The sequence below is a fragment of the Psammomys obesus genome, unplaced genomic scaffold, assembly GCF_907164565.1.
Source record: "Psammomys obesus unplaced genomic scaffold, mPsaObe1.curated_primary_1811, whole genome shotgun sequence".
NCBI classification, from domain to species: Eukaryota; Metazoa; Chordata; class Mammalia; order Rodentia; family Muridae; genus Psammomys; species Psammomys obesus.
The window spans coordinates 420,101-447,834 of NW_026590699.1; the positions used below are offsets into that span (position 1 = coordinate 420,101).

A 27,734-nucleotide genomic window follows, 5' to 3' on the forward strand; every position below is an offset into this window, starting at 1 on the left:
TGACCCCAAAGTGGTCACAACCCACAGGGTGAGAACCAGTGCTCTAAGCCATCTTCTTTCACACAGCCTTGGTGTTAGGAACCCCACACCCTGCTCTGTGCTCCGGTCAATCCGCAGACTCAGGGTGGGCAGGGTGCCCTGCTCTTCTGCCACATCAACTTCCTGCCAACTAGCACCAGAGTGAAGAACTCTGTCCCTGCGTTCTGACCACCGCTTCTGCTATTACAGTTAGGAAATGTCCATGGGGCCAACATGGCTTTGTACCCAGTTACAACCTCTGACAACAACAACAACAATTGCACAGCTTCAAAACAGCACTATGTTTCTTGAACGGCCACAATGGCAGGAACTGAGGTGGGAAACCCATCACCTGGGAAGAGCCGGCAGCAGCACGCTTCACTTAGAGCAGTCTCTCATGAGCGCAGGAAGATGGATGTCAAAGGTAAACCTGAGCTGCTCAGAGATACACATACTCTCTTAGCTCAGAGAATGGGAGGAATCCGGGCTTCCACTTTATACTTCAGTTCCTTACACAGTATTTTAAATAAACAAACTGACTAGGAGAACTTTTTTTTTTTTTCTGTTCTTAAGAAAACATTTGCAAAGTTGAAAGGAAATCAAAACAGTAATCTTAAAAATGAAAACAAAACAATGCAACAAGCTAGATGACTGAGCGATTAGGGAGCAGAGTTCAGCTTCCTGCTGGGTCCCCGGTGCAGAGCCACTTGGCCTGCTAGGCAAGAGAATGGGGACAGCCAGAACAGCACTGTCTTTCAGAGGCTCATCTTTTCAAACAGTAAACTATCTCAGACCAATCAACGTGTTTGCAAATGAAAGCCAACTTCTGTCTAGCCCTGCTTCCAGTCAAACTGTAATTATTTGAGAAGTTAGAATTCAATTAGCAAATATTTAAAACATTTAAGAGTCTATAAAGGTAGAGTTTAGGAAAAACATCAAAATATAAAGACTTCATCACAATGTTGGCAGGCTATAATTTTTATATCTATTACTTTTATTTGACTTAGCATTAGGTTTAAGAGTTGTACAGTCCTATAGGCTTTCATAATTAAATTATTTTAGATTTTTTTTTTTTGAGAAAAGGTCTCTCCCTATAGCACATGATAGCATCAAACTTGCAATAACCCATCCAGTTCAGTTTGCTAAGTGCTGGACTGTCCGACTTAAGCGAAAGTCCTCAAGGTGACATTTCACACTGTACCTTACAAGTGTCTTCCTCAAGTTTTCACATGTGACATCACAAATAAACAAACAGAAAGCATTCATTCCTGGGATGACGACATCCTTTTAGTCAGAGTGAGGCCGCTCGTAACCTAAGACACTCATAATGGTTCCCTAAGACTACTACATTGCTTTTACAACCATTGGACAGCGCTGACTTACCAGAGCTGCAGGAAAGGTTTCGGAGAGTTCAAAAGGCTCCTCAGAAATCCAGTGACCCCATTCTAAAGAGTACAGTACCTAAGGGGGACACAACACACAGAGAACTTCAATCATGGGTGGATTAGACTGTTGGGTGGCAGGTCAAAGTCACTTTGATTAGAGCAAAACCAAACACCCTCAAAGCCCAGCATCGCCAAGCTCCAAGGCCTGAAATCAGCCACACAATTTGCTGGAAGGTTTTGGCAAGCTTCATGGTGTCTGTTCCAGTCATTAGCAAACACTTTATTTAAAAAAAAAAAAGCATCTCACTGTGACTAGAAATAGAGGTCAGTACCCTGCTTGGTGGTGGTTTCTCCCATACCCTACCAGAAACAAGAAATGTTATTGAGGCTACCAGTTCAAGGATATAGTCCCTCATGGTAGGGAAACCAAGGCAGCAGCTTGAAGCCGTGGTCACACTGCATTCAGAGTTAAAGAGCAGTGAGAGAGGAATGTTGAATGCCTGAGCTTAGATGGCTTCTCCTCTTTATGCAGTATGGGGCTCAAGCTCAGGGCACAGTGCTGCCCTCCATTAGGCTGGGTTAGGCCACCTCACTGGACCCAATGAAGACAGTCTCACACAGGTAAGGACAGAGGCTTACCTAAATAGGATAATCCCACAAGTGTGCCTGAAAGTTGGTCTCCTAGTTGACTTCACATCCTATCAGGTTAACAGTACTAACATAGTCTCCTAATGAAACCAAATACTTAAACACTATTTTGCATTTATACAAAACACTGTTAGAAATCCAAGTCTTTAATTCATTGTCCTTTAGAATCTTCCATAAATATCCCATGATTTTATGAACTTAAAAAAAATGAGGTGAGGGCTGGGGAGATGGCTCAGTTGGTCAAGTGTGTGCCATGTGAACAGAAGGACTTGACTTTGAACTCTAGAACCTGGGTGAAAAAGGGGGTGAGGTACATTTGTGTTCTGCTGCTGGACTGGTAGAAGCAGTACTCTGGGAAAGGTGGCAGGTAGGGCTGTGGGGGAGGGCCCAGCACATGCCAAAAAAAAAAAAAAAAAAAATTCCCAGGAGCTAAGAGTCAGAAGAGAGGAGAAGCAGCTATGAGAGTGTTGAGCTCAAGACAATAGGAGAGAATGGAGGAGAACATGGGAAAACATATCTCCATTAGGAACAGGAAAACAGCCAGCTCTGCTCACAGGAACCCTGCTCAAGGAAAATAACACATCTTCAATTAGATACCTGTGACAACAGATATCTTGTCATTTAACTGTCTTTTTTGTTTTCTCCTATCTTTTACTGCCCAAGTGACATTGGAGGGAAGGCAGTAAAGGGTAGGGATTGTGGGGGGGGGGGGTGGAGAAGAGAGGAGAAAGAGCTTAAAAAGTTCAAGTACTCTGTGGGTTAAAAGCATTCCCATTGCAAAGTATTCCCCGTCGGCCGCCCCGTGCCACCCATCCTTTAGAGACACAGGGTCGACACTGTGGGTCTCCATGACCTCGTATAATCAGGCCAGGAGATAAGGTGCAATTTCAGCATCAGGCTCATGTCAACATGCAACAGAGGTAGACTCTGTGGTGGTAAATGGGGTGTACCAGTGAGAGGCCAGGAGTCAGCCACACAAATGAGTGCAGCACTGAAGTTCAAATCCAACCTGCACTAAAATGTCAGCTAACAACTTCATGGGGAAAATTCACGTTCTCTGACTTTTTTCCTTTCTAAATGCTAAGAAAATAAAACTGTAAGTTTGCTAAGCAAATGGATAAATTTAAGAATAAATGCTGCATAAAGGTAGCAGAAAATACTGATTTGATTTCACTAAAATAACAGAATGAGAAATACAGAAAAACAAACAAACAACTTTGTTCTTTAGCCCTTTCTTTAGGCAAGCCCAGATCTGTAGCTCAGTATAATATTCAAAATAGGGGAAATTTGTTTTTAAGGATTTCAGGTGGCCGTGTGAAGTAATCTTATACAACCCCACATATTTCTCAGAAAATACTGAGTAGGACAAAAGTAACTGAGAAACTAAACGCAGCAAGGAGTGGGGTTGTATGCAGGGGATTACATCTTCGTAGGGGAAGCCTACCTCTAGGCTCCACCTCAATGACAACTCAGCACCCTGCTCGTGACACTAACACATTAGACACAGTAGATAATCATTAGAGTACCATTCACAAAACCCAGACTTTGTTGATGAACCTTTCTTTATTCTTAGGATTACCTAGATGATGTCCCTTCATAGAGGGCTATGTAGTTCACTCCATACCAGGGAAACAAATTTCTCTATCTCAAAAGACTTGTATATATATATATATGTATATATATATATATATATATACATATATATATACATATACATATATATATACATATATATATATACATATATATATATACACACATACATACATATAGACAAGACATACATTCGGGTGTTTTGTCTGCATGTCAAAACACCCTGTAGAGGGCACTGGATCCCACTGAACTACAGTTACAGATGGCTCTGAGCTGCCGCTTGGGTGCTGGAAATCAAAGCCCAGGCCTCTGGAAGAGCAGACGGCAGACGGTGCTCTGACACACGGAGCCATCCCTCCATCCTCCATGCTTCTTCTTGTTATGCATGTTTTAATAATTCTCTTGGGCAGTGTGAGGCAGTCTGGCTGCAGTGGGGGAAGCTAGAAAGTGGTGCTGTTCTTAGATGCAACTGGAGGTGCCACTATATATCAGGAAGAAAATGCAGCTGAAATATGACTGGTGTAGCAAAATAAGCACACATTTGGTCCCACAAGGGACTGAAGGAGGGACACAGTGCACAGAAGAGACAGCATGACTGAGTTTGGGAAAATGCAGAGCAGATGGAAGAATGGTGGCCAACTGGGGAAGGCAGAAGCACAAGTGTCTGGAGAAGGAAGGTGACAGGAATATTTAAATCCTTCTGCAGAGTCCCAAAAGCTGGAACAAGGGAACTTGGGGGGAAGGGAGAGAGAGGAAAGGTCACAGGAGTAGCTCCTTTCCTGAAGCAAGATGAGGGTGAAGTTCATGGATTTTCTGAGGGCTGCGAAACCTGGACGGTTCCTGCTGCTGCTGGGATGTCACCCTGAACACAGGGACAACCGCCCTCAGGTGAGTGTTGGGCAGTATTTCTGGGGACACATATCCAGGAAAAAAAAAAAGCACAGGAATGCTGAGATTTGTCACCTCTCCATCCACAGGACAGCCAGGGCTGCAGTCAGGCTGTGGGATCCATTCTGGTACCTCTGAGTTGGGTCCAGCTTCACCCCATTGGGAAGCACCCACCGCATAGAAAATCAGAGAAGACAAAACTGGCAGCGGGATGTAGCAGGACAACATTTGCCTGTGCACCCGAGTTCTGAGAGAGGCAGAACAACCAAGGGTTCACAAGCGGCAGCTCCAAGAAATTGGAAGCAAAGTGTTCTCCGATGTGTAGACATCTCTGAGAGAATTTTAGTACACCTACAAAAAACTCAGTGAAGGGTGTGCACTAACAATGGAAAAATTAGTCACCGACTCAAGAGAATCAGCAAACTTCCATAAATTCTATGGATCCTAGTAAATTAGACAGCTTAGTAGCCATGATGTTCAAATGGTGCTCCTGTGTGTGTGTACCCACAGGTGTGCAAACATCATGGTCAGAGGACACTGTGGGCCCAGGCAACTGAGCTCATGATGCCAGGCTGTGCCTTTTACCTCTGAACCATTTTCATGGCTCCCAATTTTATCATATTTTCTTAATGGCTTAGAAAAAAATATCAAGGAAAAAATAATCTTTGTTCACAAAGCATATCCTAAGCAGAGACCCTAAGCAAGGCTTCCTTAAATTAATTTCCAACTTCTCAAGAAATATTTTTAAAAAGGAAAAAAATAGCAAATTATTTTAATTAAAAGTGATGGTGGATGTCTTGGCCTACAGCAGAAGCTAATCTGTAAGAGAGACTTTTGAAGGCTGGGCTTGAGAAAGTTAATGGCTCCATTCAGCAATGATTAAGTGCTGACATGAAATACAACATGAAGCTGATTCAAGTCACTTGACAGCATTGCTGTAGGTCATGCTGAAACATTTACGAACAACCACGATTTTGATGAACAATCTTACTGTAACTGTACTATAAAAACAAAGTTTATTCCAGAGTTCCAGATAACCAGCCCCTCAGCTTCTACTTTGGGGCCCACTTAGAGAGAGAAAACAGATCTCCAGCTGTGATATTAAAAATTCAACTTCGCAGGTTGAGGATAGAGTCTGAGTTGACAGTGATTGCCTGGCATGCAGGGAAGTCCTAGGTTCAAGCCCTAGCCTGGCATGAACAGGTGTGGCGACAGGAACATCTGCAGCCAGGATGTGGAGGCAGTAGCGTCTCAAGTTAAGAGCATCACCAGCTACAGAGGCTGCTGAAAAGCTAGACTAGTCTGGGCTACCAGAGCTCCTGTCTCAATAAAACAAAATCCAACAGCAACCGGCACTGTGAACTCCTTTAGGGATCCTAGCAAGGGAGGAGCAAGAGGGTGCTTCTTGCAGGCTGCATAAAGCAACAGCTAATTCACTAAGTCAAGACTGACAGACATTGACTGGTAGCCACAGATTTAATCTGTGGGAAGCTAAGTAATGTTACAGTATTCAAGGCCTGCTTCATGTCCTCTGGGTCAGCGGATGGAATAGGTGCTGTCGCATACATGGCGTTTTGTCTCCTTTGACCTTTCAGTGCCATGGGGCTCTCTGCTGCCATCTACCTACTATCTTCCCCATCAACTGCGGCTTACAGTACAGAAACATGTTCAGCATTGTCAAGAACAATGAAAGTAACTTATGAAGCTGTTATTTGTTAAAACCACAAATTTCAAATTATAAGTATCTCCCCACCAGATCTCATGGTCTTAGTCTCAATGATTAGGGTGATTTTTCTCAAATGGCAGAAACTGGACATGTACATCATTTTAGCTGTTTGAGGGTAATGGATAAAGTTTGTGATTTTTCCCAGCTAGGCACTGTAAAGAACTGATTAAACACAGAGAATGCAGACAGCTTGGGACAAAGGGCAAGCTGGTTAATCCTTCACATATATAATATGTATCATCCATCTCTATCAACTGAAGAGTAACCAGGCAGTTAGTGGAACAGTGCACCAGCATAGTCGTTTGGAGGTAACACTGAACTTGGGGCAGAGGCAGAGGGAAGAGAGAGAGAGAGAGAGGAAGAAGAGAGGGAGATGGGAAGAGGAACACAGAGAGACAAACCAATAGTTTAATTCTAATGACAAAGTAAATGGTTACTTATGTCCCACGCACTTTGGAGCCAGAAAACAGGAGGTCTGCTCTTCCAAAGAACCCAGCTTGAACTGGCAGAGTTTCAAGGCAATAATATTTGTTCCAAAGTAAGCTATCCCCCTGCATTTCCACCCTATCTCACAACACCAAGAAATGCTTCCTATAATTCCATAAGTTATTTTTAAAGGTACAAGCAAGCACATTTTGTAGATGCAGTGCCTGCCACATTGGAACAGTTTTTACATGTCAGTTCTTAGTGGTAGCAAATATTTCCAACACAGTTAATTAAAGTGCAGCACATATCCACCCACAGTGCGGTCACCCCTTTCTAGTTTTAAAGCTTTTGGAAAAAAACTAGATAAACATTCAATACTCCCCTCATTTAAAAATTTTATACGTATGTGTGCTTTGCTTACATAGATGTCTGTGCACCATATTGTGCAGTACCCTAGGAGTCCAGAGAGGGCATTAGCTCCCCTGGAACTGGAGTTAAAGATGGTTGTGAGCCACAGTGTGGGTGCTGAGAATCAAACCTGGGTCATCTGGTCGAGCAGCCAGTGCTCTTAACCACTGAGCCACCTCTCCAGCACCTTCCTCCTTGCTTTATTTTGGAGACAGGGTCTCACTGTGTATTGATGGGTGACCTGTAGCTTTTTATTATAGACCAGGCTGGCCTTGAATTCACAAAGATCTGCCTGCCTCTGCCTCTCAAGTGCTGGCAGGAGCCACCACACCTGGATCAAAACATAAACAACAACAGAAGCGTGTCTATGCCCACAAAGTCTTCCCCACTTTATCCCCAGTTCCATCGTGATAATGACAGATCAGAGCTCATCTCCATGGAATCATGTATGATGGAGAAGTCACTAACAGTACCATCTGGCTGTGACCTCTTGTAAGCTTGTTAAGGTTTACCTAAACTATGACTTTAGTAAAGCTCCTGAAAGGTGTCAAAGTCCTTGCACAATACTGCTACACGCTCATATTTGCTGACACTATACAGATGTCTTTTATCCTGACACCGATGAGGAAACTGAGGCTTGGGGTAACACTGCTTACCCAAGGCCATACAGCTGGTAAATGGCTTTGAGTAAAGTTAGTATAAAACCCATCCATTTGAAGGACTACCATGTAAATGTTGGAGCCTTGCTGAGAATAAAGATGACCCCACTGGAGATGACCTTCATGTTTTGAAACCTCAAAGCCTGTCCTCAGTGACACAATTTCTCTAACAAGGACACACCTCCTAATCTTTCCCGAAGAGTTCCACCATCCAGGGATGAAGTATTCAAAGATGAGTCTACAGAGCCATTTTTATTCAAACCACCAGACTGATGTATTTAAAAAACAATGCTAAGGGACTAAAAGTTTAGTGATATTTAAGACAGAGAAGACACACAACACACCATCCAAAATAAGTTACTCTTTTCCTTTAGAAATATATTATCAGAGACTAGATACGGTTTGCATGTTGACATATAAGTTGTGTTTTTTTTTTTGTTTTTGTTTTTTTTTTTTTTTTTTTTGCATGTGTCTCAGATAGGGTTGCTATTGCTATGATGAAACACCATGACCAAAAGCAAGTTGGAGAGGAAAGGGTTTATTTGGCTTACACTTCCAGATCATAGTCCATCATTGGAGGAAGTCAGGACAGGAACTCAAGCAGGGATAGAACCTTGAGGCAGTTGCTGATGCAGAGGACATGGAGGGTTGCTGCTTACTGGCTTGCTACCCATGGCTGGCTTAGCCTGCTTTCTTATAGAACCCAGGCCCACCAGCCCGAAAACAGTACCACACACAATGGGCTGGGCCCTCTCATATCAATCACTAATTTTAAAAATGCCCTACAGACAGATTTGAGGAGGCATTTTCTCAATTGAGGTTCCCTCCTTTCAGATAACTCTGGCTTGTGTCAAGATGACATAAAAGGACCCAGCACAGAATGGTGGCTTTTCACTCAGAGTCTCATGTGGTTTGAGTGGCACTCAAAGCAAGCAACTCCTGCCTCTGCCTTCTGCATGCTGGGATTCCAGGTATAAACAACTGGATCGATTGCAGCTGGAAAGATCTGCACACCCATCAGCAGCCCCACCACAGCTGTGCTCTCCAACATAGAATACTTGGGCCGGGCCTGGTCAGCTTGTGTTTTACCCAGTCCTTTACACTTCACTAAATTGCTCAGTCATAGCCACTTTTAAAATAAGCTATGCAGTGACCAGGGTGACCTGGCATTTCACCACTGAACTTGGATGTCAAATCCAAACTTCTTTATAAATAGCATGAGCACGTACTTTCCTTATCAGAATAAAAACAAAGAAATAACTATAACAAATTCCAATGTAACTAAAATAAATAGCAGAAATATCACTTCACAGTGTGAAACCAAAGCACAAGTCACTATTACCAACAAGAAGACAACACTTTGAATGCTATGGTTACTAAGGGAAACACTGGATTTTATATTACTTCTAAAAAATGAGCACCAAGTCACATATTTTAAAAAATTTAAGCAAAAGAGACACTAATTACAGACGTAGTTTGGCAATTTAGGATGTGGTGCAACCTAAAATTCTCTAACTTATAAAATATATAGGTCATGTGTTTTCTCATTTAATCATTCAAAAAATAAGAACTGGGCTCCATGGCTGATTGAGTGCCAAGGAGTGTAGGACTACCTCTAAGTTATGTAACAGAACTACTTTTTATGGAGCTTTTGGAGTGTGGTTTCATGGGGGAACATTTGCCTGGTATGTGTAAGGCCTTGGGTTTAATCCCCAATGCAAAGAGGGGGAGAGGAGAGGGAAAAAGGGAGAAAGCATAGGAAGCGAGGTGCTCTTACAATTTAACAACTGAAGTCAATGCTTTGATACAGAAAAGTACCAGAAGGTCAGGAATACTCAAAATACAAAACCACTATTACTGCAATTCACTATATGTATACTCTTCTTACTTGTTCTGCTGTTACTCAACAAAACTCAGGGGGAAATGATTCCTGTGACACTTGAGGCGATGCTGCCTTCGCTTGCTCAGGGTCTAAGATGTGGCAGTCTGTGGCGGTTTGAGGAGGAAGAGGAGGCCACACTGAGGACAGAGCCCTGTACTCTCCCTATGGAGCGTTAATGACTGGCAGTCAGATCCTGGCTGGAGTGTGTCTAAGCAAAGTTCCATAAGGTTGCATATGGCCTGGGATGTCCAGCGCTTGATAAACTATTAGGTAGAATTAATGTTAATATAGCAGCAGAGCCATGCCCCTTCAAAGAAAACATAAACCAGTTGAAAAGCACACATAAACAGGGTTACCCTACGCATATTGCTAGCTGTTATTTCAGCCTCAGTGGACAAGCTAACATGGAGTCACTTCTGTCACATTTTCTGGCAAAAAGAAGCCCAGGATGTGTTGTTTTCTTTCATAAAATGTATTTTCTCTAAGTCCAATGTAAGAATCAGACACAAAATGTACCACAGTAAAAGGAGTGATATTGTCAACTACAGTTTTGAAAAATAGTACAAATGTCTTTGGAAACCCAGTGTTCCCTCTACCAGCCCTCCTCAGCACTGACAATGACACGCACATCTCATCTACTGAGGTACTTAAGGACAGAGCAGCACAGTTCAAGTACAATGCTCCGGGCAATCTACTTTAACTTGGGGATAAAGTTCAGAAACCCTGGAAGTGTGGACAGCCGACAGCATCCCAGTGTCACTGGCAAGGATCCGAATGATAGATGGCTAAAGGCAGCTGTTGGAAAGTTCCAGTTAAATCAAATTACGGGTGAACTTTCCAACGTGTGCCAATGGATAAAATATTCCATGCTATTAACAAAAGTAAGAAGACTGATTAAGCCATCAGAAATTGGGCTGGGTAGGATATAGCTCCGTGCTCCAGAACAAGCACACAGCCCAAGGTTAAATCCTCGGTACAATGAGAGAGAGTGTGAGGGGGGAGTAAGAAATTTCAGTACCTGCAACAAAGAAGTTGCAGGGGAAGGTGAAGACGCACCTTTCGTCACTGCTAAAGTGCTGTCTATTATGTGTGTAAGTGTTTGTCAGCACGCACATATGTGCACCACGTGCGTGCTGGGTGCCAGCAGACTTGAGAAGAGAGCATTAGATCCCTGGAACTGGAATTACAGACGGCTATGGGGCACCATGTGGATGCTGGGAACTGAATCCAGGTCCTCTCCAAGAGCAGCCCATTCTCCTAACACTGAGCCACCTCCAGCCCCCTAAAGCATTTTCTACAAGTGTGCTCTGAACTTCCAGCTTAACTCTGGGATGATGTCTTATTCATAAGGAAGGGTGTCCAAGCCTCTGGTATTAAACCTGGCATCAGCGGCTCTCGTTGAAAATGAAGCAAAAGAAAAAACAGTGTGGCCTTTAAGTCCACGAAGCTGTCAAAGGGATGTGGACAAGCTGAGAAAGGCTGAGTGCCCCACCTAACGATTCTTTGAAACTATTTTGCATAATACAGAGATTTATACCTTAAAGCTAACTGCCATCCAGGAACTTTTGTCCTAAATGAGTGTGTTTACAATGTGCAACACCAAATCCTTCCTGGTTCCCCTTGTTTGCCCATGTCTATCTTCCTGGATCCTTTCATACTAGCTGAGCCTAGATCCTGTTCATCATCTTGATCTTCATTCCATGATACTCTAAACCTCTAACACACACAATCGCTCCTTGAATACCAATAATTAGAGGAATAATACCTACAATTCATAATTTGCTGTTGTACCCTAAACCTTGGCTGCCATGTTCTTCTCCCCGACTGTCCCCATGATGAAATGCACCACTATTGCCAGTTGTTCTAAAAATATAGGTAGGAGTCCCCTTGGTCCCTCTACTCCTGCACAGCACGTATTATCAAAAGCAGCATCCAGCAGGCTGCAGACCACTCTACACCTTACCTGCACCATAGCTGCCCTTGTTATGGCCACAGCTCTCTTCACAACCTGCGCTGTAGCTGCCCATGTCATATCTATAGGCTCTCTATACATAACTGCACTATAACTCCCCTTGTCATAGCTATAGGCTCTCTCTATATAACTGCACTATAATTGCCCTTGTCATGGCTATAGGCTCTCTATACATATACTGCGTTATAACATCCTTATCATGGCTATAGGTGTATCTCTCTGGATTATCCTTGATGCCTGCTGCTGGTTGCGCAGCCTCTGCTCTAGCCTCTCTGAAACCCATTCAGGGCAGAGGACAGAGACACAAAAGCCTGCTACCTCCTAGGTGGAGTTGCTTCCCATCCTTCAGATGGTGACCTACGATGCTACACTTAGTCCTTGACCACTTTAAAGAAAAGGTCAGCTGTGTTAAAGCTTTGCTCATGATGAAGCCTGTGGTGGTGGTTCATTCTGTCTTCTCTCTAGAAACATGGCCTTGACTCCAAAGTCAATCCCTCCCAGACACGTTTTCCCACTGTCCTCATCAAGGTAAATGCCAAGACCCTCATTTTCCAGGGGAATCGTGTGGTTGTTTTTTAATATGTTCTCAGTGCCATTTGTGCCTCCGCTGTGGGAAAAGGACTCTAGGATCTTGCCAGAGGGACAAAAGGATGACAGAGGATTAGGGAAGGGCTCCAGACAAAATCCTTATTGTAGTGGTCCATAGCCAATTCCCTGTGGAAAGAGTGCATGGGGACACTACAGGGACAGAGGCAGACAGTTTTAGCTCTGTAGAGAGAAACTATCTAACTTAGTGGTGAAAATGCGTAAGTCAGGGATGCGCTAAGATAACTGGCTATTGCCTTGGAATAAATGCCTTCAGCAACACTGTTCCAAAGACCCATGTACGAGTCAGAGCAGCTATTTCTGCATTGTGTCCTCATCTGGACATGTGTTTAGAGATGCCGTTTGTATGCTGCATAATGCCTCGTATGGACCAGTGGGTTGGCACTTGTGAAGAGCTCTGTAGCCTGCAGCCCTTCATGTCATAACCTGCAGTGAGGATGAAATCTCTCTGGAATGAAACCCATGAAAGCTCAAGGGTCCCAGAGCTACTCAGGCAGATCCCTGGAAGCTTGAAGTCCTTGCCTGCCAGGTGTGGCCAGAGCTAACCCAAGACTGAACGCTGCCCACAGAGAAGTAGAAGGAGACAAAGCAGAAACTGTAGGTCAAGTGTGATAGGGCAACTGCAATTTGCCTAAAAATTTATCCTTGGAATCTATCAGTGTAAGTTCAAAAAAAGACGGTTTCCATGATCCGTAGTTCTGTATAGTCTTTGGAAGAGAGTGTAAGATACTGTCCAAGCAGAAAACAGCTTGTTCTGGGTGTGTCCAGCTTCACTTGTAGAAGGAGTAGCAGTGAGTGGCTCAGCCCACACTTGAGTGACATGCTCTGTTCTATAATAACTGACTCCCTTCTTGATGCCAGTAAACCAAGGAGAGAAAGCTCCAACTTGATCACATCATTCTAAGGCAGAAACTCACTTCATTCTCTTGCAATCAGGAAGCACTTGGTTATTACAGTAAGTTCCTTAAAATTTTGTAAAATTTTTTTAATTCAGAGCTGATTTAACATTTTTGTTTTGGTTTGGTTTTTTGAGACAGGGTTTCAATGTGTAGCCTTGGCTGTTGTGGACTTGCTTTGTAGACCAGGCTATCCTCGAACTGACAGAGATCTGCCTGCCTCTGCCTCCCTGAATACTGGAATTATAGGCATGTGCCACCATGTCTGGCTTAACTTCTGAAAACCTCTTCTCAAGCTTTGTTTGTGAGATGTTTAGACTCACCATTTAAAAATACTAAAGTGGGGGAGAGAGGGTGGGATCAGGAGGGGAGGAGGGAAGGGCTTATGGGGGAATACAAAGTGAACAAAGTGTAATTAATAAAAAAAATAAGAAATATAAAAAAAGAAAAATTAAAAAAAAAAGCTACATAAAAGAGACTGGCGGGGCTAGAAGCAATGGCAATGGCTCAGCAGCTAAGAGCACTGGCTGCTCTCCCAAGGGATCTGGGTTGGATCTCAGCACCAGCACGGTGGCTCACAATCATCTGTCACTCCCGTTTCTGGGACTCTTAACACTCTCTTCTGGCCTCTGGAGGTATGGTATGAAGGTGCTGCTTACATTCAGACAAAATACCAAATATAAAATAACAATAAATAATTTAAAAAGAAACAAAAACCACGAAAGTGGGTTGAATTCTCCATGACTGCCAGGCTGTTTCTGACTAGTGACAGAGCTGGAGAAGCAAAGGGCTGGGCCACAGCATACTCTACCAGTCTCTCAGTGACCACAAATGGGTGAAAAGGCAGAGCCAGGCTGCAGAGGAGTCACAGAGAGTAAGAAGCACTAAGCAAGACAGAGCAGCATGAGTGACTACTGACTCCTACAGCAATCAATCTGTTGGCACACTGTGAGGCCAGGTGGGCACTTTGTTACCTCTGTTCTCCCAAGTACAGGAACCTGAGCAATGCCAGGCATGGTTTTCTCTCCTACACATCTGCCAGGCGATTCTTCTTCCCAAATCAGAAAAACAGGGATTACCGTCTCTCTAGAGAACAGAGTAGACACTGGAGAAATTACTACTTTGGGAGCATGCAGGAATCACTAGCAATATTCTCAAATGGAAAAATAAAGGACGATTAGGCAAAAATTCACACCAACTTGTTTTACAAAATCACTAGGAGTTTTTGTGACTAACTGGCCACAGGCAGCCATCTGACTTTAAACTGCTACAATGGTCTTTCACAGAGATTTCCCGAGAACACTACACAAACCCTCAAGTAAAAACATTCCCCTGAAATGTTTTCCTTGGAGCTAAATTTCTCATGCTAGCCAAAGAGAATATTTTAAGAATCCCCCAACTCTGCTGGAGATGGGGTTGGAAGGACCGCAGAGACTGAGGTCCGTGCCATCTTTCAGGGATACAATATGAAAAGGTCATAATGTATCTAAGACTATATGCTGCAAATTAAGATGTAAATTCATTTGGATGTTAAACTTTTAAGAAATCTTGGTGACTGACCTTTCTAATGGTGGCAGCAACCATCTCTCTCAAATTTATTATGCTATTATTAACCTTTTTAAATTCAAGAGGAAATCTGGAGAAATGGCTCAGTCAGGAAAGCATGTACCTTGCAAGGATGTGGACTTGAATTTAGATCCCCAGAATACAAGTAAAAAGCTAGGTATGGTAGGTGACACACACCTGTAATCCCAGCCCCAGGAGCCAGGAGGCAGAGATAGACTGCAAGGTTCCAGGCCATGGAGAAACCTTGACTCAAAGAGAAGCTAGAAGGCGCCCAGAGAACAACACCTCAGGTTGCCCCACATGTGCACCATGTAAACAGGCTCCGTAGCCACACGTGCAAAGGAAAACAAGAAGATAAAATCATATAACTGCAAGAAGGCAGGCTGTGTAAGAAGCAGCCACTTCTGCCTTGGTGATGGCTGGTATCAGAAGAGGAAAGAGTCTGCTTCGTTTCTACATTCATTTTTGAAGAGTAACCCCGAGCAACACCGACACACGTCACAGTAGAGAAGGGCAGATCCTAGCAGCTGTAGGAGTTACAGGAACAGGTATCTGCTTTATGTGGCAGACACTGTCCTTTCCCACATAGTCCTGTGTTAGCTATTGCTGGCACTGCAGCACTTTTCATTTTGCATAAGATGCAAGCCTCCAAAACACTGTTCTCAAGATCAGAAAGGGACTGCCTATGGTGATACAGTACTTGAAGGTTTGAAAGAAAAATCGAAGTATTTGATTGGATATGATGCCTGTTCCTTGGAAAGAAATTCAAATCTGGTTCTGTAAACCAGGGCAAAAAGAGAGAAACTTACTAATGACTTTAAGCTGGTGGAGTCAAATAGCCTTCTCAGTACTTCTACCTCAGGCTGGTGCTGCTGCCTGTCCTGCACAGGGAAGGCAGTGGCTAGTACAGAAACTTGTAATTGACAGTAAGCAGCTGCTGAGGGCTTCTACACCACCCTCTGCAAGGCCCAGAGGACAGCACAGAAACCAGGACGGGAAGATGACGAGGGCTGGAAGATGAGAAGTGTTCTATGGTTCTGATTTATTTTACACATTGTTTTTGTATAAAACTATGGTGACAGTGGATCATAACTGTGGTGGTTTGAATGGTAATGACTCTCATAGGCTCCTATGCTTGAATGCTTTGTCCTCAATTGGTGGAACTGTCTGGGAAGGAGTAGGAAGTGTAGCCTTGTTGGAGTAGGTGTGCTGCTGGGGGTGAGCTTTGAGGTTTCAAAAGCCCATGGCAGGCTCAGTCTCTCTCTCTCTTCCTGATGCCTGTGAGTCATAATATAAGCCCTCAGCTACTGTAGCACCATGCCTGTCTGCTTCTTGCCATGATGATCATGTACTAACCCTCTAAAATGTTGCCTTGGTCATGGTGTCTCTTCACACAATAGAACAGTGAACAAGACAGACTTAGGCAGCACAGTAAGGACCTTTCTCTTAGAAGGATGGCTGAGATATAAACCATGTAACACATTTAGTGGAGTTAAAATCTGCATATGCATAGTCATATAATACGTCAATCAGTAGGTGCCGGACGTATCCCTGACAGGAATTGCACTCTTAATTAAAGTTGTTGTAGCTGAGGTGGCATTCTCTCCTTCTGTCTTCTACTCCACAAGCACTTATGACCAGGAGCAAGGGGATGGAGGAAAAAAGGATACACATGGCTTCTTTGCTTCCACAGGTTCAGTCTATAAGAAGCCACAGATACTACTAAGTCATGAAGCTAATGACTAAATAGAATTTTGATAAATCCTACTGAAAATGTACAATGGATAGTCTAACATACCACTTTTTGGAGATGGAGTCAGATAGGATGAAGGGGCAATCAAAGAAAACCCAGTCAAATGTGTGGTATATAGTTTTAATTTCAGCATGTAGGAGGCAGAGGCAGGAGGAACTCTGTGAGTTCAGACTATCCCAGTCTGCACAGTGAATTCCAGGCCAACCAGGGAAAAGAGAAAGGAAAGGAGGAAAGGAGAAAGAGAGTGAGAGAGAGAGAAAGAGAGAGAGAGGTTGACCAGGAGAGGAAAGGATGAGCCAGATCTAGTTAAGGGGGCCTGGAGATCTGTGTAGTGCCTCTATAGAGAAGAGGGAACCAACCTGGCTTCAGAGAAGGGAAGGAGAAAAAGTGGAAAACACCAACCAGCGATGATACGCAGGCCACGCACAATACCCCGTGAAGGACCATGCCTTATCCTAACTGCTGTGGTGGCCACTGAGTGACTTTACCATACTAAGAGTTATTTTAAATGACTTGTTCAGCTTTGTGGAGAATGGTTTATTTAAACAGTCCTGAGTCAATGAACCATCTGAACATAATGAAGTAACTGGAGAATCTGATGGAGGAGCTCTGGCAATTGTAAGCGCTCACTGTCGATGTGTGCTGGGATGCTTGAGGTGAGCACCTTGGGGCAAAGCGATGCTTTTGGAACAACCTGGTTCTGGAGATGCCAGGAAGAGGTAGAGATGGGTGCAGAAGATGAGGAGGAGCTGCTAGGGGGAGAGGTATATTCCAGAGGGGCCAAGCCCACTCAGGGTGGGAATGGTAATAGGCTGACTACCATTTTGGTAACAAGACTATTGCCACTTGGTAACAAGGAAGAATGGGTTTCTGCTGCACTTATGGAAAGGAAGTAGACAGAGGAAAACTGAGGGGATGTGATTATCGAGGAACTGCCAGACACTGACCAGAGGTGTGAAGTTCCTAGTATTGTATTGTCAAGTCCAAACAATACCCCATTCCTACCCCAACTCTCCAAATGAGGGCAGGCGCACTGTTTAGTCCAAAATTGAGTTTAGGCCAAGCTCAAACTGAACTATAAAGAGGTTTTGGTAGTGAGATAAAGGGCAGCATTCCTTGGGAACCTGTGACACTGGTTCCCATCAGCCAAAAGGAGTCACTTCCCTTACCTCTGGCAGAAGGGACATATGGCTTCACTGACATGTACCTGTGGCTGCCCATCAAAGCCCATGCTGGCACCAGGCTCCATCAGTCCCTAGTCACAAGTACCTATTATACATTTCAAAGTTCCCAACTTAGTCTCCTTCCTGCTCCAGCCACTCGCCCTCCTTAAAACCACCCCCATTCTCACTATTCCCACACTCATTCTCCCTCTATCTCTTGCTATCATCTTGCTCCCTCACTGTGCTCTATTCTCTATCTTTCCCTATTCTCCCTTCTCTTACAGACAGATAGTCCTAGTCACATCCAGCCAGCTTCTTTTTCTCTCTGCTTTGGATTCTTCCAGATGCCTCTGAACATTCCCTCTAAATCACACCAAAAACCTTAGTGGGATGCTGGCAGTTTCTTTACTGTGCCCCTCAAATACACCTCTCTTGGGACAATAAGTGTCCCAAACTCTTGTATTGTCTCTCCTCACTGCTCATTTCCCAGAACGACAGAATGGCACAGAAGCAAGGCTAGATGGATACTTTTGTAAAGAATACCTTTCTGAAATATGAAAGGAGAGGGATTTGAAGGATAAAGTGTTAAAGACATTTTGAGTTGGAAATAAAAAAGGGAATTCACTCACTGAAGCGTAGAGATTAAGTCTTATTTCACACAGATAAGAGAGGCAGTGCTCAGCTGCAACTAGGTAAAACAACCCATCAGCTCTGAAAAGACCTTTGAAGGATAATTTCAACCAGGCGTGGTGGTGTCTTTAATCCCAGCACTTGGAAGGCAGAGGCAGGCAGATCTCTGAGTTTGAGGCCAGCCTGGTCTACAGACAGTCTGGGATACACAGAAATAACCCTTGAAAACCAAAACAGAGTATCTGAACTTTTTGCACATCATGATTTTAAGCAGAAATCTCTTAAGCCTTTTTGATTTATTTTTCCCTCGTGAGCACATGTGTGTGGATGCTAGAGATTCAAGTTCGCGTCATTCTTCAGGAGCCATCCACCTTTTCTGAGTCACCATCCCTCACAGGGACCTGCCCATTAGGCTAAACAGGCTGGTTGATAGCCCCAGGGATCTATCTGTAGCCGGCTCCTCCGTGGTGGGATGGATTACCAGTTCTCGCCAGTACACCAGGCTTTTCATGTGGGCCTGGAGATTTAAACCCAGGTCTTCAGGTGCAGCAAGCATTTTAGCAATTGCGCCTCTCCCCAACCTGTCTTAAGCCTTTTGTAACAGAGAGCTGTGGGTTATGACACTGGCAATAGCCGTTCTTAAGAGTACATCTGTAGCTTGTTTTCATAGTCTAATCCTACAGGATTAAATTAACCCAGCATTAATGTAGTACATTCTTGGGTGAGGAGAAAGGAGCAAGGCAGTCGACACATCACGGTTACCATTGCTGCTGCTCGCGTTAGCAATTAGCTGGTAGGCCTTGAGCTGACCCTAGGCTGAGGATCAAAGGAAAAACACACTGATTGACAGGCCGTGGCAATTTTTATCAATTATAAAAACGATGATACATTTTTAAAGGCTGCCTTGAGTGCACAGAAAATAACGTTAAGGATGCATAGAGAACATTTCCAAATGGGATTAGACGAACATGTTTCATCCTAAGCAAATCCATCTGTGCAAACAATCTCTGGATTCTTTTCTTTTTTGGCTTCTGAGCCATCATGAGCATAGTTCACATCACTCCTTATAGTCAAACACACAGTAACCCTGACTGGGGTGTGGGAAAACCCTGCTTGTGTTTCTAGTCCAAGTCTGTTCTGATCTTAGTTTCACGGAAAGCCGGCAGTTTACCCTAAGGACTCCTGTCTTCCTCCAGCCTCGCCACTCAGGAAGAACACCTTCCCCCATGCTCAGGGACGCTTGAGGGCCCACAGGTTGTACTTCACGCGTGCAAGCCTAGGCACTGCTGCTCGTGTCACCACCTCAGATCAAACGCATCTGGCAAGCATCTCATTTTAAAATAAACGATGACCACGAGGCTTACCCATTCGTAGGAAATAATCCAGCAGCCTCGTGCAATCCCCATCAACACGTTGAGGGTGCGGACAACATTCCCCACCAGCACGTGGGTGGTGGACTCGCAGACCTCGGGTGAGAAGGAAAAGCCTTTCAGTGCGTTCACCACCTGGATGATAAGTTCCTGCTTCCTGCAGAGCAGAGAGGGACCAGTCAGCCATCATGCTGTGTGGCCATCAGAGAAACAGAGGCACAGAGCCTGGTTTCACTTTGGTTACAGTGGAACATGAGATTGGGGAAACAAGCACATTTCAGGTGTTGTGCAAGCCATGAGACTACCCGTGGCATTCCCAGGGACAGTGTGGGCATTGCAGGCCAGTCTCCCCACACCAAGGTACTGCACACCAGATCTTGCACTTCCATGCATTCTTGAGCCAGTGTGTGCATGTTCTCCTAAAATACATAATATGTTGTAGGTGTGTCTGTCTGTATGCATGTGTGCCATGATGTTTGTGTGGAGGGTAAAGGACAACTGTCAGGGGAAGGTTCTTTTTTTCCTTCTCGTAAGAGGGTTCCTGGGATGGAACTCAGGTCATCAAGCTTGGCAGCAGGGCCTTTGCTCACATGTGTCCCACTAGTCCAGGACCCAAATTATCATTTGCTTGTTTTACTTGGAAAATGTGACATTATTGGAGTGTCAAACACAATTTTTCCCATTAAAAAAAAAAGAACTTTAATTAAATTATCTCTTTAATTCCCAAAGCTCACTAGCATCTTTAACCTGTCATTTTCTTAATAGCTGGAACGCCTTATTTGGTTTTTCAAAATGTTCTTTTACCATCCTTATACAGGCCTTTAGTTCTATTCTGCTTGCTTCATTCTTTTACAGTGTGCTTGCTAATATCCATGGCCCCCTGCCCCAGAATTGTTTCAAAGTCCCCAGTGAATCACAAGCCATGAGCAAGGCCTTCTAGGGCAAGGCATGATCTCTGTCTGTGAAGACAGGAGCCTCCCTCCTCTCCACCAGGGTACCACAACAGGCATCCTGCTATGACCCATGCTTGTTGACTCCCTAGTCTTATCTCCGGTATACAGCATCTCAAGAGCTCAGCCTCTCTCTGTGAGAAGGGCTGACCTCTGTCAACTTCTAATCTTGGGGCTTTGCAGAGTGGGCCAAGATGGCCCCTCCCCAACTGATCTGGAGACACTGTGCTTGTTAGCATCTCAGAGAGGATTAAATTTAGAACTCCACTTTAGAATATCTGATCTTCTCTGTCCCAAGCCTGGCAGCCACCAGCAGCTCATGGATGTGCTAATTGGGAACAACTGCCTTTTTATGGCCTTGTTAATCAATGTGGAATCAGGCTGTCCAAGGTCTCCAAGATACGCAAGAAGTGTAAGATGAGACGGGATCAGAGGACAGCACAGCCAAAATGAAGTTTTCTTTTTAAATCCTTTAATGAGAAAAATAACTGGCTGTCATTTTTTTCTTTCTAACTTACGGAATAATCAAGGACTTCCTTATGCTCACAGTCAGTATTTCTAGGGTAGATTAAAGTGTTCATGGCACATCACAAGTTATTAATACAGGCAAGAGGGCTTCTCTTTTGTGAAAGGTGACATAGAGTGTTTAAGGCACCAATGCTTTTCTTGCCACGGGCAGAGAAAAAGAGCCTGCCACAAAAGGCCGTCTATGCACACATGCTCCTGCAGTGTGTTTTCACTGAAATGTCCCAATGTTTTGATGAATGGCTTACAAACCTCAAGTCCTATGATTAATTAAAAAAAAACAAAAAACAAAAAAACGTGGTTTTCCCTTTAAACACAAATTTGAAAATCCATTGCAAGGAATATAGTACTATATATTTTTGTTGGATGTTCTTTATTGTGCTAAATGTTTAAGGGAGATGATAAGGGCAAGCCAACAAGCCATTAACCCTTCTACAAGATGCAGAGATAGCTGCCTTAGACCAGATGTAGAAAGCTTTCCACCATTGTGTTTCTTTAAGACTGGTAAGACCCGCACTGCTTAGTTTATTACACATCCATGGAGTAAGGGGTGGAGAGAAACAACCATGAGGGCTTAAGCAAGCAAAAGGTGATGGCAAAAAATACAAACTCTTAATGCTATGCAAAGGACCCTAAAAGCTTTTTGCACAGCTGCCCATGTTTAACTACATTTTTAATTTCCAGTGATCTTTTAACTCCATACCAGTTATTTTGTGTAAAAGCGAGTCATCCAGTCCTGTGAGTGGCCTAAAGGCATAAAGACCTACCCTATATACAAATTTTACAATGGATAGAAAATTATCAAAACAACAAGTACTTACTCAGATGGCATGCTTGTCATGACTAATGTTCTCATTGGCTAGAGATTTCAAAAGAGAAGAACAAGAAAAAAAAGTCAAAAATATAAGAAATATTTTTCCCACAGAAATACACTTTAATAAGGTTTTTGAACAGTTACATCACTTAAACAAAAACATTTAAGCACTCACTCACAAGTGCTTGGGCACATATACACAATAAAGAGCTTTATATTTCCATTTAAAAAATCAGGATATGAAAATTCAGATACTATGCTAGCTTCTCCCCAACCCCCAAACCCAGATGTGCTGGAGGAGAGCAGGAAGGCTCACAGAGAACCTCCAGACTTTAGAGTACAGACTTTGGAGTGAGGAAGGAGTGAGAATGGTGCTCAGCTGGCCACCCCTCCTAAGCTACGAGCGACCATGTCCACATTTCAGGCGCACTCCTGTACAGTACTGTTTATGGTCTGGAGGGCCCAGCCAACCTTACACATTTGGCAAAAGGTGACTGAATTACTGGGTTACTCCTGCTCTTTTGAAAATGGCATGTATCTGGGGGTGGTTACTGTTAACTATAGGGTCTCACTATATAGAACTTCATCTCTTCATCTTGCTATGTAACCCGCCGTCTTGGAACTCACAATCCTCTTTCCTCAGTATTAGTGAGTACAACCAGATCTTGCCCCATGAGGTATTTGAAACATTGTTCCTTAGTGTAATGTTTAATTTTGGTTATCAGTTCTAAGGATTTGGAAACACCATGGAAACAGATCTCTGGGTGTGTCTGTGAGGATTACCTGGAGTAGATACTGCTCCTTTACTGACTAGGGTCCAGGCTGAATAAAAAGAGGGAGGCAAGCTGAGTGGCAGCACTCATCTCTTCCTGCTTCCTGAAAGCAGATGCTCTGAGCTGCCTCAAGCCTTCCCAGGCATGATGTATACACTATGCCTCCAAGGTGGGGCCAAGTGAAACCCTCCCTTAAATTGCCCCTCATAGGGGCAAGAACAATAACTAATCTACTCAGATGTGTGTGTGTGTGTGTGTGTGTGTGTGTGTGTGTGTGTGTGTGTGTTTAACTGCAGAAAATGTAAATGCTGTGGAAATATGCTTAGGTACCTGAGTGTGCTACAATTTTTCCAGAATTTGCTGACGTCTTTTGGCCAGTGTATATTCCATGGGAATGTGTGAATTTACATTATACATATACCTTTGCAGCTGAAGTGAGGAGCCTCATTTGTGCCTTAAATGGAGAAGGCACACTGAGGAGGGGAATACAAAAGGCTTCCAAGGATGCTGCCTAGAAGGTGACTAGACACTGTACATTTAAGGAAGATGGAAACCGTAGACAGCAGAGGGAGCATGACTCTAAAAGATAACCGGAGGAGAGCTCTGAGGATGACAGCTTTCCCTGTCCTTTAGCTGTCCTTCTGCAAACTTGCATTGTTACCTCTGACAACCCATGTGCTGTAGCAGAAGCATAGCTTTATGGATTGGTTCTAGATACAGGGCCTGGATGTGGGAGACTCCATGTCACACCATTCTGGCTGAGCTTAGTGTCATCTCTGACAGGGCAGGGGTGGGACAGCTCCAGGGCACAGTTGTGGGAGGAAGCTGTGGAAGCTGTCTCTACCTTGCTGGAACTTGGCAATTAGATGCTGGGCAGCCCATCGCCTCCTGCCCCCCACCCCCGCTCCCCTCGTGCCCCTCATCCCTGCCCACCACCACTTCCCTTCCTTCACAAGCTCATTCTCCAGCTTCTTGTCTGTGTATCTTGCTGGCTTCACAGTTCTGCTTGGAGGTCTAACGAGGATTTTCAACTTAATCTGATCAAAAACTAAACCACTGCACTAGCCAGACAATTAGGAAAGAAAAAGAAACAAAGGAGACTAAAACTGGAGAGCAAGTAGTAAAACTACTACCCACAGATCAGATTTTACATGGGTTATTTTTATTTCAATAAAAATAACCACGAGAACTAAATAAATTCAACAAGGCTTCAGGAAATAAGACCAACACATAAAACTAGTTATACTTTTACAAATTAGTAGTGAGCAATCGGAAAAGGATATTAGGAAAACAGTTCCACTGACAAGAAGATGAAGAACAGCGCAGAATAAATTCAGTAGGGGAGGCACAATGTTGTGCAAAGAACATTCAAAATGTCAAAGGGCAGGGGAGAGGGCTTAGAGGATACAGTGCTCACTCCCTGCTCTGTGAGGGGTCTCCAGGAACCAGGCAAACTCTGGGTGGCCATTTGCAGTCCCTTTGTTCAGAAGCCACAGGAGTTAGCCAGAGGAAGCTGGCTAGCTATAGTAGCAGAATCACTGGGCTCTGAGTACAGAGGAAAGGACTTGCCTCAACACTATCAGGTGGAGAGGGGTCAAGTACGACCCCACTGTCAGAGAAGATCAAGGGCTGGAGATGCCCTGGCTCCTCTTCCCGAGAACCCATGTTTGGTTCCCAGCACCTACAGGGCAGGTCACAACCACCTGTAAGTCCAGTTCCGGGGGAACCAGTGCCCTCTTCTGGCCTCGGTAGGCTCCAGGCACAGACGTGGTGCACAGAGATACATGCAAGCAGAATACACACACATATAAAAAAGAAGTATGAAAAGAAAGATCAAAACCCCAATTTAAAAAGTAAGCAAGCAGCTTGAAGAAACATGGCTCCACAGAAAAGGAGCAAACGGCCATCAAATAAACAGGAAGATGTTACACATCCCCAGAAATCAGGGAAATACCACCAAAACCCCATTGAGATGATACATTGCGCATATTATATGGGAAAAAACAGAAGAAAACAGCTTTGAGGGTATGTGAAGACACTTCTGGGGAGTAAAATTTGGGGACTAGTTAGTTAACTGCCTAAAAGTTAAACCTGTCATTGCCAGATGATGAGCAGGGACAAAGAGCAACTTCCAGTTAAAACCAACAACCACTCATCTGGCTGCATCGGTCACACGGCATTCTGCTCATTGGACCACAGGGATGTGAAAACACATCCAGTGTGACTGTTCCCTTATTCAAGGAAATTCCTAAGAGCATGCCAGGTATTTGTGTCTGTAACTGTGAATGAATCTTAAATAAAGACTGTTGATGGGCAGAGAAATGGATGCGTAGATGACAAAGTAAATACAGTCCCAGAGGTAACAAGCTGGAGAGGAGAACTGCAAAGTCAGGTTGCAAAACAGGTCATGTTGGCTGCCAGCTTGACAGGTTTAGGGTCACCATGGAAACAAGGATCCGGACTTGGCTGTGAGGCATCACCTAGCCTGAGTTAGCTGAGGTGGGAAGACCTAAGGTGGGCAGCTCCATTCTGTGGGGCGGAGCCCAGGAGGAAGGGAGAGAAGGGGGCTGAGTACCAGTATTTGTCTCTGTTCCTGACGGCAGGTGCCTCAAGCTCCTGCTGCCTTGTCCTTCCCGCCATGGTGGACTGTCCCCTCAGATTGTGAGCCCACACAGACTCTTCCTCCCTTAAGCTGCTTTTATTAGGTGGTTTGTCCTAGCAACAAGACAAGCAGCTATTACATAATACAAATGGGTTTTGCATATGGACATGCAAAGTCCACCCAGTAGAGGCTCAACTGATTCTTGCTCTACCATAATCTGAGTCTTCAAGGTCACAGGAATGCTTATGTGCTAATGTTGGAGGTGGTAGGACCTTTAAGACATGGGTGCTGGTGAGCGGTCTTTAGGACAGTGGGGGAGGGTATTCTTGAAGGGTATTTTTGCTTCCTTGCATAGTTTTGCACCATCATAAGCTCTTACCATGATGTAAGCTACAGGGCCAGTTGATCTCCCAAACCCTAAGACACTTAAACACTTCTCTTCAAAAGGTAACAATCTCAGATAGTCTGTTACAGTAAACTGAAGCTGACGGGCACACTCTTCCACTGGGAAAACTACTAACAAAACCATTTCAACACACCGAACAGTCCAAAATCAACTTAAAAGGCCAGCTGAGGCCCACAGAGTGTGAGAGGCACACAGCCAAAACCAGGATGGCCACCGAAAGAAAACCATGAACTTTATCTAATATGATGTTCAGTGTATTTTATTTCACAGACTGAAAAACGGAACAAAAGGGTTTAGCAAAACATGGATACAAGATGGCAATCAGTCATGAGTCATGGGTATGTGACTTGTGCACATACACACAAACACATACATACATTTCAAGTGTGCAGATAAGCAGGATATGCTCTCCTCTAAGTCACTATGGCTTTCTGGGCATCAGGACAGCTTTATAGAGCTAGGGGAAAGCGGAGGGCCAAATTAGGCAGGTGACTCACAGCCCGTGGCCTCGGGGTACCATTAATGCTACCTTCTCTTTCAACTGTTTTGTTTATTCTCCTTGAACAAGAGAGAAGGGCGTTCTAGTTCCTTCACAAATTAATGTGCTGAATATTCATTTCATGTTAGTTTAAGATTCAGTTGTTCCTGTACCCTAAATAAAACAATCCTTTCAGTTTTGAGAGTCTCCTGAAATTTGTAGTAGACCTCTGCTGGAGTCTGAAGGAGGCTAATGAGCTCCACCATTACAGGAAAGCCCCACCCCAGCAGCTTAGAGCCAAACCTCTGCACCCCACAACAGAGCCCTGTGCCCCAGGCATCAGGCTTAGGCCTGTGTACCCCACAGCAGAGCAGAGCTCCCCAGGCAGCTCAGACCCAGACACATCTTTCACTGACTTTTTAGACTGAGTCCCTAAAATTTTGTGAGCTATTTTTCTCATTTTCTAGTTTGTTCTCCACTAGCTTTTGATTTGTTTTTATTTGCTTGAATAATTGATTCCCATTAGAGAAAGAGGAGGCGTGTGAGGGTCTGACTGTTAGGTCTGGCCGTTTGATGTCCTAAACAAATGGGTTCTAGTCCCTTCTGAAGAAGAGGAAAGAGAGAAGCTCGCTTGTTTGTTTATTTTAACTGTTAAGTCAGAGGATTCCTCAGTACCTAGAGTCCTCACACAATGAATTATAATCTAATTTAGTGTATAAACTCAGCAAAAGTCTAACTTAATGGTAAACTGTGTGATAAATTGTCTCAGCCGGACACAGCGGCAGGTTTCAGTCAATGGCAGTCAGGTGGGCAGATGACCAGGCCTTGTTCAGACGAGGCAAATACACAAGCTACACCCATCAGGCTGCTGATGTTCTTCTGATTTCAGCCCACAGATGCTGCCTGCGTTTCCTGGGTCAGGTCTCTCTGAACCCAGCTGCCTAACTTACTAATTGCTCTCTGATTAAGTTCTGAAGTTTTATCAGTTCAGTACCAATAAGCGATCATATGCAAGCACCTTCTAGGCCACTGTACCTGCTAATCTTTCTAGTTCCTGAGTCATTGGCTAGTCCCTCCTTGGTTTCAAGATCCACAGGCTTGTACTTTAGGTTTGAGTTTATTTGAGCAATGTTTAGATTGGAGAGGGTCCAGGCCTGGATTACAGCCCGTGATTATCTAAGCTAGACCCATTAGAGACCTTAGAAGTTCAGCCACTTGGAGAGAAGGCCTGGGTCAGATGGTAGGCAGTGGTTTCAGAACAGGGACCAGTAGGATCACCTGAATCCACAGGCTGGAAGGTCACTGACTTAGAACTATCAAGCTGGAGAAACAGGTGAACCTTCTCCCCTGAATAGTGACTGGAGTCACACTGGAAAGATTTCATCTAAGCCAAATTGCTCGCTTTATGGGGTGTTTTACAGAAAGACCCTAAATTCCCCAGAAACAGCAGGATGCGCTCCTAACAGGCATAAATGAAACCATTTCTTTTAAAAAATGCTTGGGCATTTGCTTCATCTGAACAAGGCTGGGTCATCAGCCCACCTGACTCTGTGTGTGTGTGTGTGTGTGTGTGTGTGTGTGTGTGTGTGTGTGTGTG

At 44.1% G+C, this 27,734-nt stretch overlaps 1 protein-coding gene across 1 annotated transcript in view; it reads right to left on the minus strand.

The window, feature by feature from the left end:
• The window catches only part of Mcph1 (microcephalin 1), a 195,804-nt gene that overhangs the window by 110,323 nt on the left and 57,747 nt on the right, over positions 1 to 27,734 (minus strand). The window contains exons 10-12 of the mRNA XM_055608491.1: positions 21,886 to 21,923; positions 19,584 to 19,746; positions 1,402 to 1,479 (exon numbers count right to left, since the gene is read on the minus strand). Of these exons, the coding sequence (XP_055464466.1) occupies positions 1,402 to 1,479; positions 19,584 to 19,746; positions 21,886 to 21,923 (279 nt within the window). The remainder of the gene's footprint in view (positions 1 to 1,401; positions 1,480 to 19,583; positions 19,747 to 21,885; positions 21,924 to 27,734) is intronic.